Here is a 16304-nt window from a genome sequence, read left to right as displayed (position 1 = left end):
ATATAATTGAAGAGGCCACCAGTCTCACCTCAACATGTTTTCTTAATGCTCATCATTATAAACAGACACAAAAAAGAATGAGATGACAACAATGACAAAACACAACAAGACATTAAATCCATTAAAGAAAAACACATATGTAAAAAGCTTCACCAATGACAACATACAACCCAAGAGAAAACACACGGGACAGTGCGATGTCACACCGGGAGAAAACAACAATCAAAATAATCAAAAAAGAGGTAAAGAAACTCAAAGAAATCTTTGAACTGAAAGAGAAAAAAGAAAGGAGGAATCAGGGATTAAGAGAGGAAGATATAAAAAAAAAGACTCCTGGAGATAAGAGACATTCATTGATTTGTGAACAACAATCAAAACAGATGTCTTTCCTCCTGTCAGTTTTTTTTTTTTTTTTAAATCAGTTTCAAGAACGGCAATAAAGAACAGGCAATCATGAGGAAAGAAAACTTAACATTCACAAAGGAAAATGCATAACACCTGATATATGTTTTTAAGCACACACACAACTCCTCAGAGTTACTCTTATGTCCAAGGATTACAGGTTGTTCAAGATTAACTTTTTAGTTTGTAAAATTACCCTTCAGGCACATTGGAACAGCTTCTCACCAAAGCTCTCCCAGTGTATAGCCATTTTTTTTTTAGAGGTGATTAATACTAGTGTTGGGTTTAACTTTAAATCTGACCTTTCATGTTATATTTGGAGGTTACAGTAAGTTGCCAAAAAAGGGAGCTAAAGGGAAGTGGATGTTTTCTTTTGGTGTCACTAAAAGGTCATTAGACTGTTTGACTGTTTTGGAAGATATGGAAAGATGCAAGGTTTTTTTCCAGAGTTGAAGTCAATAGGGAGAAGATATAAGTTGGAAGGTTAAAAGAGGGAAAGTTCGTGGGAGGAACAGTGACAAGACTCAAGTGCAGTCTGCAACTATCTGAAGTGATACTTCATGCAGTTCTGTCTACTACATGATCTGTCGTTCATTCATCCAAAATTATTCAAATGAAATCAACTGAGGTACCCCTAACATGATGTCTAGCGACAGTAATCCAGGCAGAAAGACAATCAGTGTTGGGCAAGTTACTTAATGATGAGTTTCTGAAGCAAGAAAGTAATCAATATGCATAAAAATGAAAACATAAAAAACATTATCTCAATTTGTACCAAGAGATGTAGAAATCAAAGTGTTAAAATGTGTTTTACAATGATTCCCAACCTATAAGAAAATTAACTCATCATTGGCAGCTCAACTTTAAATAGCCACTACACAGTCATCAAACTGGAGCTGCACAAATCTGAACGAACTACTGATTCCTGCATGAATCAGTGGAGAACATTAACAGAGGTATACATTATAATTCATACAAATATTTACTGAAAAAGTAATCTTAATAAGTAACATCTGCCCAACACTTCAATTAACATGCGGGTGTGGTAGGTAGTTTGAAAAGAACAGCACAAGGTGGCAAAAGCATGGATTAATTAGATGTCCTTTATTTCAATTGGAATTTCCTTATATAATGCAATAAGGTTTATCACATGGTTAAAAAAGGGAAATGTGAGGGGCTCCAATCGATGTAAATTCATAAAAGGGGCCACCTTAACAAGGCTGAAGTGTATTGTCACAGCGTGGAATGTTGGCTGATGGGAAATTAGGGCTCACTCAGGCTCGAGCACAACAGAGTTAGTTTGGTCAGAGACAGTCTGAACTCAGTTGTGATTCAACAGACTGACTCGTATTGTTGGTCTTACAAATTGCAATGCATAGGAAAGAAGAAGAGATGCAGTGGAGGATGTGACAACTAAAGGGAAAGGTGAAGTAAATGAGGAAAAACTGAGGCTTGGAGGCGGTGACAGACACAGCATTTAAATAAAATCTAAGGGAATGTAGGGCGTCGGTCAGTGTTTCTCCCTCTGAAGGCTAAGACTTGTATGTGTGAGTACTTGGTCATGTTTTTATCAAATCACTTTAGTTTGACAAATTTCTTCTGTTGTTGGTTTGAAGTGTATGATGACTGTTTAGCAGCGTGGATCCAATTATTATCGTCGTTGTGGGTGTTCATACGTGGTTGTTATGTCATAAATGTGTGTGAAAAGGGGGTGCTCATGGCTGTTTCCTGTGGGAGAATGGCAGATCAGGGATGAGAGGTCAGTGTCTCGGGGGGGGTCACAGTGGGGATGAGGTGAGGTCAGATCCGGGGCAAATACTTCTCAATAAATTCCTTTACAGCCGCCATCTCCTGTAAGAGAGCAGAGCATGGGCATTGATACAGAGGGACAATCTGACTGGTAGGCAAAATAAAAAAACACACTGTAATACAAATAATGTCAGTTACCAACTTAAGTGTAGTTAGTACAGAGGAATTATGATGTTCAATGTACAACTTGTATTTGACTACTGTAGCTACTCATCTGTAAGTAATAAACATATTTGTATGTTTGTGTATTGCACTCTCTCAAATTAATCTCCCTAAGGGGGTAAATAAAGTGTATCTTATCCTATCTTGTCTTACTGTCTCTATCATTAAGCATTCACTCCCTTTGACCTTTTGTTTTTTTTTACATTGATCTTCAAAACAAACATCAAAATGTAAATTTGTATACACTTTAATCTCTTTATCATGAAGCACAAAGCAGCACAAACACACAAAGTGTGCTTAGACTTAGCATGCTCAGACTTTGCAGTTCTGTAAAGTGTTAAGTTACCTCAGGGGAGGAGCTGTGAGGGAGCTTTGGGAAGGTTTTGAAGGTGATCATCTGAGGATTGACTATGTGTCTAAGTTTTACAGCCGTCAGACCACCAAATTCCAAAGGGATCATGGCGTCTGCTTCGCCGTGGCACTGCAGGATCGGCAAGTTCTTGTGGCCAGTAGATGCCTGTAGGACAGAGACGAACAATGACTGAGCAAAAAATGAAAAATATGCCTGGTTTTCTGTTCAAAAGATTCTTTCACTTTCTGAACATGTCAGAAATCTTGCTCATCGGGAACATTCACACACACATTCACAACCACATTCTCACAGTTTCTTACCATTTCTGACTGTTCATATGAAATCTATGAAATAGTTGTAAATCAGTGACTGAATTTCTGACGAACTTCAGTTTTGAGCTCAGAGATAAAAAAACAACCTTAAAACATGTATGCAGTGCCATGTCATCTTTCTAAACAGAGCTTTCAGTTTGAGCATGGTCAAATGTGGATGAAAGCAAATCTTTATTTATATAGAAGATTTCATTCACCATTCTAATCAGGAGGTAGAGCAGGTTGTCTAATAACCGAAGGGTTGGCGGTTCGAATCCTGCTCTGTCCTAGTTATGTGCCATTGTGTCCTTGGGCAAGACACTTCATCCACCTTGCCTCCAGTGCTGCTGGTGCATGAATGTGTATGAATGTTTGGTGGTGGTCGGAGGGGCTGTTAGTGCAGCCACGCTTTCGTCAGCCTACCCCAGGGCAGCTGTGGCAACATATGTACTTTACCACCACCACAGTGTGAATGTGTGAGTGAATGAATTGTACTTGCCTTGAGTATACATTAATAGAAAAGTGATATATAAATCTAATCCATTATTATTATTATTATTATTATTATTATTATTATTATTATTAATAATAATAATAATAATAATAATAATAATAATAATAATAATAAACATTAAGGAAATAAACTGCGACCAACTAGGAAAAAAAAAGGGTATCCCTTAACCCACAATGACTGTTATAATGCCCCCCCCCCTTGGCCCCTTTTGACAGTGAGGGCTACCCTGCAACTACACTTCTGTTACTCCCTGCTCCCCTCTCAGTATGACTATCCTGACCATCATGACCATGCACTGACCTGAAAGACCTGAAAAATGTGGATTGACATGAGCCCCTTTTCCACCACAGGAACTTTTATCATTTACCCAGGATTTTGAAAAACCACAGTACTTTGCCCTTCCCTCAAAAAAAACAGAACAGAAAACTTTCCCTCAACCTTTCTGATAATTTAACCTTGTAGGGGGGTAGGTCTCCCCAGAAAATTTTTGAGGGGAGGAGCTGTGTGTTAACAACACTGATTAGTGCAACACACTTGCTGAATTCCACACTTATGTTCACTCAGTGTTTAAGCCAGTGCATTGGTGTCTTTTCTGTGCTGATCACATGGTTTTATTTGCAAGGTAGTAAAACACAGGGGACATTAGAGTTTAAGGGAGAGGGAGATCAGTGCCATCTAGTGGAAATACCAGGTTTTTTTCTCCATATACTAAATATGGTCAAAATTACTATCTGGTGGAGAGTAGCAAAAATTATCGATTCCAAGACAAAAGACCAGATTGACAGATATAATAAAACATGTATTATTTAAGGGAAGTGAGATCAAAAACTGCAGTTTGAATGAGTTTCAATGACACTGTTTTTGCACTGAACAGTTTGTACATTGTAAATTTTAGATTTACTGCAGGAGCTGATCAGGTTATAACAAGATTAAATGAAAATATGCAATCTTGCCAAAAATTCATGCCACATGTATGAACACAGCCAAAATGATCAAAAATGCACAACAGTCCCTAAGCATTAAAAGAAACACATGAACACCATGATTCCTTTAAGTGTACAGGGTGGGGAAGCAAAATGTACAATGAACATTTAGTTGTTTTGTCTCAGCAGGCACTGCGTCAATTGTTTTGAAACCAAACATATATTGATGTCATAATCATACCTAACACTATTATCCATACCTTTTCAGAAACTTTTGCCCATATGAGTAATCAGGAAAGCAAACGTCAAAGAGTGTGTGATTTGCTGAATGCACTCGTCACACCAAAGGAGATTTCAAAAATAGTTGGAGTGTCCATAAAGACTGTTTATAATGGAAAGAAGAGAATGACTATGAGCAAAACTATTACGAGAAAGTCTGGAAGATACTATTAAAGAAAAATGGGAGAAGTTGTCACCCGAATATTTGAGGAACACTTGCGCAAGTTTCAGGAAGCGTGTGAAGGCAGTTATTGAGAAAGAAGGAGGACACATAGAATAAAAACATTTTCTATGATGTAAATTTTCTTGTGGCAAATAAATTCTCATGACTTTCAATAAACTAATTGGTCATACACTGTCTTTCAATCCCTGCCTCAAAATATTGTAAATTTTGCTTCCCCACCCTGTATGTGTCTATCCGTACTCCTAAACATACCTCAGGGAAACTCCTGTGAAGTGGTAACCAGCAACTGAGGGCCACAACACCAGCCAACTGGTGCTGGCAGGTCAAGGCGGTATACAAGGACAAGGCCCCACCCTGAGGAACAAAGAACAGAGAACAGACTCAGAGCTTTTTCATTAGCTAGCATTTGCACTGTACTGTAAAAATGGCTCAAGTTATATGAAAACACATTAATGTTGTACCTGAGAGAAGCCACCGAGTATGATACGGTGTGGGGGAATCCCGTTTTTGATCTCATGTTCAATTATGGTCTTGACTGGGAAAAAAAAAAAATGTTATGAGTAGGAAGGATATCTTTCAAAATATATACAATAGATTTTTGGTGAAAAAACAAAAAACTACAAAACAGATTTTCTCCTTTACAACCAACAAAAATGATGTAGTCTAGAATAGTCTAGAAAAATTTATATCCCAAGGATAGAACAACTAAAGTTCAGATCAAGGAATTGTTATATTAAATTTTCACAGAAAATCACAGGTGTCTGATAATTATTTCCACAGCTTTCTGTAATTATGGTCATGCAAGTGTTACATTTTTGAGTTTGAAAATCTACATTTTTTTCATCAGCAATATGTGGATGAAATTTTATTTTGATAATCTGTGTCTTGTACTTTTTTACCCTCGGCCCTCACCGCAGGGTAATGTCATCAGTTCATCATCCGTCCGTATGTGCTTTGGCGTGAACTTTGGTGTGGACTGAAGGCTGACGGTTTTCAAGTGCGAGCACATTATGTTTAGGTGTTAGTGTTACTGGTTTATGGGATAAGTGAAGGAAGAACCTGTGAATAAAGTTACTTCAAAGGTGTGAGTGGATGAATGTTCTGTGCCATTTCTGCTTTCAACATTTGTACTCTATGTTGGTTTATTTAGTATCACTATTATCATTATTTCCCTTCATTTTCTTTTTGAATGTTTATGTGTCTTTCATGACCTGTTATTACTGACTATTGTTTGTTATTTTCTGTCTTTCCCTTTTTTCTGGTTTGTTGTTTACTTGGTTATTTCACTACAGTGTCTCACACTGAGAAAAAAAAGATACAAACAAATAAATAAATAAATGAAATCAGCTTACTGCAGAAATCCATCTGCTACTCCTCCAGTAAAGTGCATGTTAAGTCTCAGGTGCCATTTGTGAGCTGTGATTGTCCTCTAGTCTAATGGTTAGAGTTCTGCAACATAACTGGGTTAAATTTGAGCCAAAGGACCGGATGCAAGTCTGTTTCTTGTCACATCTCTAATGAAAGACAAAAGATCTCCATGCAAGTCATGTATTAAAAAGAAAAACAGCTTCTTTCCTTTGGATATTTAACAAATATCTAACGTTACAGCTTGGTAAGTTTGGAATTTTTTTATAGGTATGTATAAAATTTTGAAATTTGCTGGCTTTGTTAGAAGAAATCTTTAAAACTAAAAAGGGCAGGACAGTAAACCGAGACTTAAAAAGTTCAAAACCACTGTGGCTCCAATCATGTAGAAACCGGACGACAGCAAATTGAGTACAAGCGCTAAAGGTCCCTCAGTAGTCATAGCACCTATTATCAGCAAAGGGCACAAAACAGTCAAGAACTATGCGTAATTACATCAAGTTTAGATCCAGACAGATGAAGAGCCCACTGTGTTTTAATATCTGTCATAACAGTCAAGACTTTTCCTGCATAATGTTAAGGTGGCCATCTGCAGTTCTTACAAAACGAAAATGAGCAAAATAATACATATAAGGCTTAGTTAATGGTGTGGTCAGGTGTACAAGGGGATGTCATTAAATATCTTAAGTATCTGACTTTTGTGGCATTTATGATATATATTTCTGAAATATAATTTTGATAAAAAAAATAATTAGATCTTTACCAAATACAAATATTACTTTACTGGTGTAGAATTTTTTTTTTTACTTTACTGTTGGCTGTTGTGCTGTCTGTGTAAACTGTAAATAGAGGTAAGACAATCAGTAAATCTGCAATGACAGTAGCTTTCTCATTAATTTCTAATTTACTAGATGAAGTTAAAGGTTAAAGGTGAACTAATTTTATTGTCCCCATTGGGAAATTCAGTCTCTATATTTTACCTATAATACACACACAGTACCTAGAACTTATCACTGGGTTAGAGTTTGTTTGTTTGCTGAAGTAACACTGTTCATTGATTGTCATTTTTCTTCTATTGCTCCTAAAATATGTCAGTTCTAAAGGGTATTTGATTAAGCCAACTGAAAGTGACACTATTACCTCATTTTGATCCAGGAAAAACCCTCATAGTGACAGTTGAAGAGCTGATGTGGTACGTAGTATAAAACCTTTAAGAACCACTATTCAAGTGGTTCATGTTTAGCAGAAATAATGGGAGAAAAAAAGTAAAGAATATGTTCTGAATCAAAATTTCATCTTTCACAATTATTTATGTCTGCCTGCCCAGGGACTGCAGGTGGAAACTAGCGGCTAAATCTGGTATAATGCATCTTTTCTCTTATGAGACTGATATTTTTTGTGCGTGATCCCTGTTAAATAAACCAAAATTTCATCTGCTGATGTTCTGCAAATTCAATAAAATAAAGATACATTCTAAATAGAATAAGCATCTCTTTATTGAACTCACTGTCCTCTGCTGCCTTCTTGATTCCAGATTCGTCCTCTGTGGCCTCGGGGTTGAGACCCATGAGGTCAAACCTGCACACACACACACACACAGAGGCAAGCATTTAAGGAAATCAATAGATACAATCAGACTATTGTCAATGGCATCATGGGAGCCTATTGTGGTTTCCAGGGAAACAATGGCATGCAGTGTTGAGCTAAAACGCCGTCTCTCTCATCACGCCAACTCACCATGCAGGCATCATCATCTTCATGTTGAGAGTGACAGGGATATGAGACCTACAGGAGGGAAAGAAGTACATGACAGTCACTGTTGGACACCAGCAGCTAAATGTCGCACTGATTTAATCACTGTAGCCAACACGGCGGCTGATACATTTGCAGTTACAAGCTGCTTCTGCATTTTGACAGTCAACTTGTTTCCAGAGAAAAGAGGTGATTTGTTAAAGGGCCGATACTCTGATGTGTTTCAATGGTAGTGTGCACAGAAAAAGATGTTAGTCTTCCACGCAGATAACGACTGACAGGCTCAGAGACATTAAATGTGCCAGATCAGACAAAAGACTTACGCGTGGGGGCAGATGTACTTGACGTAAGGCAGCCGGATACTCGTCATAGAGTCTGCCCACCCATGCCTGACAGAAAGACAGAGAAAGCAGTTCTTTGTTACTAATGCAATTTCAGAAAAATGACTGAAATGCAGAACATCACATCCAAATGTTCAGTGTCGCAGCTCTGTACAGTGCAGATGATCACATGACATGACAAGCTGCAACTGGCCTACTTTCAGAAAAAACACTAAAATGATTAATCTGGTATTCAGACTTACTGATTAAATTTTTTTGATTGACTTGTTTATTAATAGACTACAGCTGTGTTCACCACTAGCATCTGTCTCCTGAGGTCTAGGTGAGAAATTCAGTCTCATTCAGAGACAAGAACATATACAGACATGAAGAATTCTTTGAAACAGGGCTTTACAGCTCTTCGAGAGTTATCACAGTAATCTTTAATCTTTATTGCAACACGTGCAACATAGCAGAAACAGTTATCTTACAACGCAATCATCATACATATAGGAAGGTCTGGGCAATCGGACAAGAACATCATATTAGACATACCACATGAGAGGCAAACATTTTCAAAAGAGCTAAACCAGTCCGGTTGAACCGAGAAGAACTACCAAGAAGAATGACGACCTGGGCAAATGAGAACCTACACAAACATTTTGGACTGACATTTTTACAATATTTTCACAATATCTAGATGAACTAAACATTACTCTTAATTTCTGCAGCAGTATTTATTAATGATTACCAAAATCGTGGGAGCCTATTTTTTCTTGCCAGTGTTTTATGATAAATCCAAAACATTTAAATACTAGCACAATCCCTAATACTTGTTTCAATCAGATTCACTATGCATCTGAGTTCAGAGGCTGAAGCATCACCTGCAACTGATGGATTTATGGTAGTTCATCATTACTATTTCCTCAGCGGTGCCAAACAACAGATTGCATAAACTGTGCCACTTCATGCAGATTAAATCCAAACACTTTAGTGTTGACAGACACTAAGTGTATCACTATAAACAGATCAATAAACTTATTATCCCCTAGCGACCTGTGTTACTGACAATACAACAATGATATTGTGAATGAAGGAAGAACTCACCCTGTATCTCCCAATCCATGAAGGAAGATTACCTGCAACAGAGATCAAAGCAGAAGTTAAGATTTGTTCTTTCATCAGTGTACGGCTACAGAAAAAGGAGATGTTTCTGTACACACATAATCCATCCATCTGTCCCTTTATATAAATATATAGTACAATTCATATGACAAAAGCTAATTGTTTTATTTAATTTCATACAGGCTTAAAATAAAAATATTACCTAGGCACAAAAAAAGAGTAAGTCAAAAGCTACACTACAAAGCAGAGTTTGTAAAATGTTTTAATAGTGTACTGGTGTTTTGTGCCTAATGTCTGCTGTTATGCAGTTTCACAGCTTTGAAGCATAAATAGAAAAAGCTTTATCTGCAGTATTTTCATAAATACTGTGATAACAGCAACTGGAGGCTTCTTAATGTTTGCCTCTAAATCCAGAGACATCAAGATGTAGGCTATTTATCAGTGACTGGTCACACCGGACATATTAAGAAGGGAACAACATGTGACCTCCCTGTGATGTAAATTCACTTAATTTGCATCTTGAACTTTACAAGGGGGAAAAAAAGCACCACTTTCAACTGAAGAGCCAATTTGTCACGTTTTATGTCTCATGGACACAATGTACTGTGTATTTACTCCAAAACAGACCAAAATACTGTGCCAATTTCCTGTTCTAGCCAAAAAAAAAAAAATCCCATTGCTCCTTTCCACAAATGCTACTTGTGCAGAGAAACCATTAAAGGAAATAACAAGATTTTAAAAAGCTGGCAATACTCCTGTGGTTGGCCTTAAATCAAAGATTCAGCTGTCTTCCCAGTGATCAAAAACTCCTCCATGTAGGGTTTGATATGAGGCTCAGAGCTAGAGCTGCTTTGATCATGGTGTTTAACAAATCTCTGCACTGTACCCGACAACAGCTCGATAAAAGACCCGCATAATTTTTACAACTGGCCCCAGCGATGTGTCGGCTCACTGTTGAACACTTGGCTACAGGTGTGTGTCTGTATTAGGAACAAGGAATGGGTAATTAGGCCTCAGGAATCGTCCCCATACAGAGAATGATTTCTTTATCTACTGGTCATATAACACAAGTTCAGATCTGCCACCAATAAATGGTCCTTTGATTCAATAAATTAGAAATAGATTTGAACCTCTAATAAAGTCTGACTTATTCTTTTGAAAATCCAATATACTGTACCTTTAATTGTAACCATATGTAAGGTAATTATTGATTAGATTTAGCTTTAGATTTGTGCTGGAGCAATGGCATGTACTGTTAGTTGTTTTGTTTTGTCTTCTTATTAGGTGTTATCAGTTTTTTGTTAATTTGGTTTAGTTGCATTTCTGTGCAGGACAAATCTCCCTACAGAATAATAAAGTTAAATATATACATTATGATGAATGACTGTACAGTTGCAACCAATGATTTAAAAAAGAAATCTTGGATACCATCAAGGAGTACAGGGTGGGGAAGCAAAATTTACAATATTTTGAGGCAGGGATTGAAAGACAGTGTATGACCAATTAGTTTATTGAAAGTCATGAGAATTTATTTGCCACAAGAAAATTTACATCATAGAAAATGTTTTTATTCTATGTGTCCTCCTTCTTTCTCAATAACTGCCTTCACACGCTTCCTGAAACTTGCGCAAGTGTTCCTCAAATATTCGGGTGACAACTTCTCCCATTCTTCTTTAATAGTATCTTCCAGACTTTCTCGTAATAGTTTTGCTCATAGTCATTCTCTTCTTTCCATTATAAACAGTCTTTATGGACACTCCAACTATTTTTGAAATCTCCTTTGGTGTGACGAGTGCATTCAGCAAATCACACACTCTTTGACGTTTGCTTTCCTGATTACTCATATGGGCAAAAGTTTCTGAAAAGGTATGGATAATAGTGTTAGGTATGATTATGACATCAGTATATGTTTGGTTTCAAAACAATTGACGTAGTGCCTGCTGAGAAAAAACAACTAAATGTTCATTGTAAATTTTGCTTCCCCACCCTGTATATGTTGTGTTACTGCAATAGCTTTAAAGTACAGTGTCAGAAAAGAAAGTTTCCTTAACAATTTTTACGGATTTTCCAACGTTATTCTGTTTACTGTCACAGAGAACAAAAGAAATCAGAAAATATTCACATTTAAGAAGCTGTAATCAGAGAGTTTGATTAATTTGGCAGTCAAAAATGTAAGTTTTGCCAAATAATTTCTCGATTCCAACAAGATTTTGCTCTTAACTGTAACATTATAACGTACAATTTTTCATGTAAACGAGAAACTCTCAGCTCACAGAGAAGGTTTACCACTCTGAGCAGATATTAAATACAGTTTTAGAATTTAACATAAAAAAGTACTGTGGAATTTTCTGTGCAACAGGGCGAAATAAACCTTTAAATGATCATTAAATGTTCCATATAACTGTCAACTAAATGATCAAATTGGATGAGTAGAACTACATAATCAGCACAGGTTTTCTTTAACATGAGATGCTAATATTGAAGCCAAAGGGATGTTACACTGAAAATACACAGTCCCAGTCCAGGAAAGGCACTGGCTCTATCTTTGGAATTCTCTGCATCCAAAATAAATTGCTGTAGAGGCATATTGGTAGTAGTTAGTGGTTGGCAGATTTATTGGTTGGCCAATTAATCAGGCATTAAAAAGCCTCATTAACAGTAGAAGTGTGAGGTTTGGTAGATCAACTCACCGCCGCAGTCTCCTTCTCCGTCCCGGACACCGTCACAGCTTCGTCGAGCAACGGCACAGACATGTTGTTTCCACACATACAATGTTAAGAGGTGCTGAAGACAAAACCGAAAAGCAATAGTCAGACAAATACAGCTCAGATTGAAGGCTTATAAAATCCACTGTCAAGTTCTTTAAAGCCAAATAAATTTATCTCATGATGCTGACTTTGCCCAATTGTCTCATTTCTTCTCTCTGAGGTTCTATTGGCGGATATGATCCTTGAGGCTACTCAGATGGAGCAACTTTTTTGATATGTTAATCATGTCGAACATGTGCAGATTTTTATTACTAAAAACAGACCGTAATCTGCCACTTCACTTGCCTGGAAACAGAGGAGCCCCAAGTTGTAGAGTCTTGATCATGTTACATTTAACAGAAAGAGACTTGATTTATTCTCTGGATTCTACATCAACGAGGAAAATCCATCCCAATGACCATCTGTCCTTACTAAAATCTTGTCAGATGGTGCGTTATCTGTTCTAACATTTTGGGTCTCCTCTTAACTCACATCATTTGGCTTTTTCCTGACATATCATATCTGAGGCATGTTGTTTGTAATAACCTCTACCACATTCAATCCAATGGTGGAAAGGAACATTTGCAGTGTTCCCCTTAGGTACAAATTAGGGCACGATATTGCCAAAACTTTTGATATCGGTGAACAGCATTGCGATAACGATAATATTGCAATATTTCTCATTCACCTAAACAAAGTACCCATTTCATCTACTAAGAAAAATGTTCCTTAATGTTGAAATGAGCCAACTGTTTGCATGACGACTCACTTATTTATAATTTAAGACAAAATACTACTACAATGAATTACACAATTCTGTCCAAGAACCTGGTGATGCTGCTACCAGAGACCTTCACACTAGGGCTGCACGATATTGGAAAAAAACTGACATTGTGATTTTTTATAACTCTGCGATATATATTGCAATATGAAAAAAATACTCAGGAGGATATAATAGGTGTGTGGTGCTGATGTAAATGGTCAAACAAATTCGTTGTGTTATGTCTCGTTGTGTCGACAGGTGGAAGGCACTGTCACCACAGAACACGTTTCAGTATCATCCTACTGGTAGCTAAAATAATTCCAGATAACTGGCATTGCTTTTATTTTTGGCACAAAGTCTTTGTTTTCAGTGATTTTCTCTTGTTCGTTCCTCATTTTTCAATGTTGTTACCAGCGACTCACTCCATGTGCAGGGGCGGGGACTACTTCGGCAAACTGATTAAGAAAGATTGTGACTGGTGGATCACTGCGCCCAGTGTGTGTCAGGTACCCAAGTTGAAATTAGATGCGAACACACTGAGTTCATTTGCCTCCTACATCGCAGGACCCGTGATGTGACTATTGCGCTACAGCTCTACTTCAGACTCAAACATAGTCAAATATTTTGGCATTTTATTCACATATAACAATGCGTAAATGACATGGATTTATTTCATAATAACAAAAGTGCCAGAGTACCGCCATGTAAGAGCTTTAACAAACACTATTCCATTGCTTGCCTGGTTTGGTAAATACTGTATATACAAAATAAAATCTTTAAATATAAGTGTTCAGGCCTTGCCCAAAGTTGTGCTCTGAAAATATTCTCATTTTTCAACATTAACAATATGTAAACTTGATTTCAACCAGCAGCAGTAGCATTTCTTCAGTTTTTTGCCAGAAAAAAATAGTATGTTAGAGTGACAGAGAAAAGCACTCTGGTACCCTGTGGTGTGTAAAACAGAAAGTTAATGAAAAAAAAAAAAAAAAAAAAAAAAAAAAATTATTGCCACCCAATCCACAATGCACCCGGCCCCTATGGTTGCCTCAGCAGGTGGTGCCGTCTTTGTGATATGAATTATACACACTCTGTTGTTGCAATAATGATAATTTTTTGAGATATTGTGCAGCCTTAGTACAAATAACTTCATTTATTTTGCTAAATACTTCCGCTTTTCATGAAAATATTGTAATTTCACTGCACAGAGTTCTGACAGTCCTAGTTACAGGCCTAGTAACTTTTACAGCCACAGCAATTAAATGGTCTGTCGATTAGTTAATGGAAGAAAAGTCCATACCAAACAACTTTTCCATTGAACATATAGTTTTATAACTGTTGAACATGACTGAAAATCCATGCCAGTGTAGAAATTACAATTGGTACATCCTTACTGACAGTTACTAGAGATGAGTATTACTGGTGAATGAAAAACAATTGCTGTCGTCTTACAAATATTTCAAGATGGGAAAATATCAGGTTCTCATAGACAACAAAAACATATAACAACGGTAATAAAAAATAGTATTTTTGAGCATTCTTACTTTTGACACTTTGCACAGAAAATACTTTCGAGACACCCACCTGGCTTTAATATAACAGAGTAAAGTGTAGTATTACTACAGTAAATAACTCCACTGCTGAACCTAAAAACAGGTATATGTTGTTTGTGATTATAGGTCTCTGCAGTCAGTAAGTGGCGAGAGTCATTAACTAAATGAAACACTCTCCCACTCTGCTTTGGCTGCTTTCTGTAAACCCACCGCAGATGTCCGTCAAGCTGCGGACTGAGTCAGCTGCCGATAAGGGATCAGGTTGTGATTTTACAGTAAAGACCTGCAGTAAAAGCATTCACTCATTAATGCCCTTTAACTTGTAGGACAGGACGAGGAGTGACGGGACGGGCGGATCGGATGCCACGCCGCCTGATTGGTAAATATGGCGATGAGGAGACGGGGAAATGTCTGGAAGGTTAATGTGTAAACTCTGAGGGATTTTACACTGCGGGTGTTAAAATACCACCTCTGTTACAGCCAAGCTGCTCATGGCCTGTTTGTTTATCTTCAGCCAGCGACAAATCATCAGCTGAAGGTCATGTTCAAAGCTTAAATACAAGGAAGGGGAAGGTGAATAGACCTGCATCCTGACCTTTGATAAATGACTAATGGCCAAGTAATCCTGGGCAATAAGTACAAGGAAACTCTTGTAGAAGTCTGCAAATATTTGATAGTTTAAGTACCAGATTATATTGGCCACGTGAAAAAAAAAAGGTATATGTAGCTATTTCGCAGGTGATTTTTGTCACTTTCCAAGCAGAAATACCCAGATTTTGCAGGTTGAAATACAAAGATTTAATATTTTTCATTGTCATATCTTTTAAATTGAGTAGCTTTGGGTTTTGAATCAATGGTTAAATAAAGAAACATTTTCCATGAACATGTGAAATGTAACATTGTTTGAATTCCCTACTTTAATTAATTTCATCCTCAAAATAATAGATACAATCAATAATGAAAACCTACTTTGCAGCCCTAAAACTCAGATTCTTTTTACTCCTACATATTTCATTTCAACTTGAAAACCCAAAAGACTCAGTGCAGCTCTAAAGATATTTTCAGCAGCCCCCAAGACTCTCCAATCAATTTGAATGAAAAAAATATTCTGTTGAACTAAAATAAAGTTTTTAATCTGTTTCATGAATTGCTCCTGTTTCCAATTGGAGAAGAAATATTTTTTATTCTAAGAGGATCTTTGAGGAATGGGAACCTTTTTTTTTTTAACCCTCTGTGTGTTTTACACATCAGTGGGAAAGTTATATCTTACAAAAACTAATGATTATCCTTACTCAATACTCAAATCTATGCTAAAACCTGCACAAACTGGAGCTTTATTTGTGCATTTAGGCAAATGGTGCAATTAAAATGTGAAACAGAAATCAGTTAAAATGTACATTTACTGTCATCAAATTCTGATCTTGTCAGAGCTGAAATCCTCAGGCAAAGTGATTTTAAATTAACCGTAAAAGGTAACAAAGAGACGACTGATGCCTTTAACTAAAAGCAGACAGTGTGAGAGGAGGAGTGAAAAGAAAAAACAATAAGCCAAGACAGAAGGAACATTGGACAATCTGTTTAAGTAAGTAGGACAGGCTCTAAAAGTGGTAGCAAAAGTAAATGTGTGATTTATCTCTTAAACCCTTTTCTTTCACCTGTTATTGTTCAGTCGATCCATAACCTGGAGTACCAGCACAAAGCACCATGTGGGTTTTCAGTGCTTTCTCTAAGAAACAATGGCTCACT

The 16304-nt window shown here is 37.0% G+C and overlaps 1 protein-coding gene and 1 long non-coding RNA gene across 4 annotated transcripts in view; one reads left to right on the top strand and one right to left on the bottom strand.

Moving 5' to 3' along the window:
• Nucleotides 1-399: 399 nt before the first annotated feature.
• The window catches only part of lypla2 (lysophospholipase 2), a 20544-nt gene continuing 4639 nt past the window's right edge, over nt 400-16304 (bottom strand). For 2 of the 3 annotated variants that reach the window (XM_030148257.1, XM_030148259.1), the window contains exons 2-10: nt 12189-12282; nt 9481-9512; nt 8377-8442; nt 8039-8086; nt 7809-7879; nt 5398-5471; nt 5189-5290; nt 2720-2890; nt 400-2253 (exon numbers count right to left, since the gene is read on the bottom strand). In XM_030148257.1, the coding sequence (XP_030004117.1) occupies nt 2203-2253; nt 2720-2890; nt 5189-5290; nt 5398-5471; nt 7809-7879; nt 8039-8086; nt 8377-8442; nt 9481-9512; nt 12189-12266 (693 nt within the window). In that variant the 5' untranslated portion in view covers nt 12267-12282 and the 3' untranslated portion in view covers nt 400-2202. Of the gene's footprint in view, nt 2254-2719; nt 2891-5188; nt 5291-5397; nt 5472-7808; nt 7880-8038; nt 8087-8376; nt 8443-9480; nt 9513-12188; nt 12283-12529; nt 12542-16304 lie in introns of all 3 variants that reach the window. The other variant, XM_030148258.1, reaches the window with a different exon arrangement.
• LOC115428982 (uncharacterized) overlaps nt 4596-16304 on the top strand; it is a 14720-nt gene continuing 3011 nt past the window's right edge. The window contains exons 1-3 of the long non-coding RNA XR_003936713.1: nt 4596-4606; nt 6942-6952; nt 11776-11778. This is a non-coding gene — a long non-coding RNA (uncharacterized LOC115428982). The remainder of the gene's footprint in view (nt 4607-6941; nt 6953-11775; nt 11779-16304) is intronic.

The sequence above is a fragment of the Sphaeramia orbicularis genome, chromosome 11 (assembly GCF_902148855.1).
Source record: "Sphaeramia orbicularis chromosome 11, fSphaOr1.1, whole genome shotgun sequence".
NCBI lineage: Eukaryota > Metazoa > Chordata > Actinopteri > Kurtiformes > Apogonidae > Sphaeramia > Sphaeramia orbicularis.
Note: the sequence above shows the minus strand (reverse complement) of the source record. Positions and strands in the feature narration are given on the sequence as shown.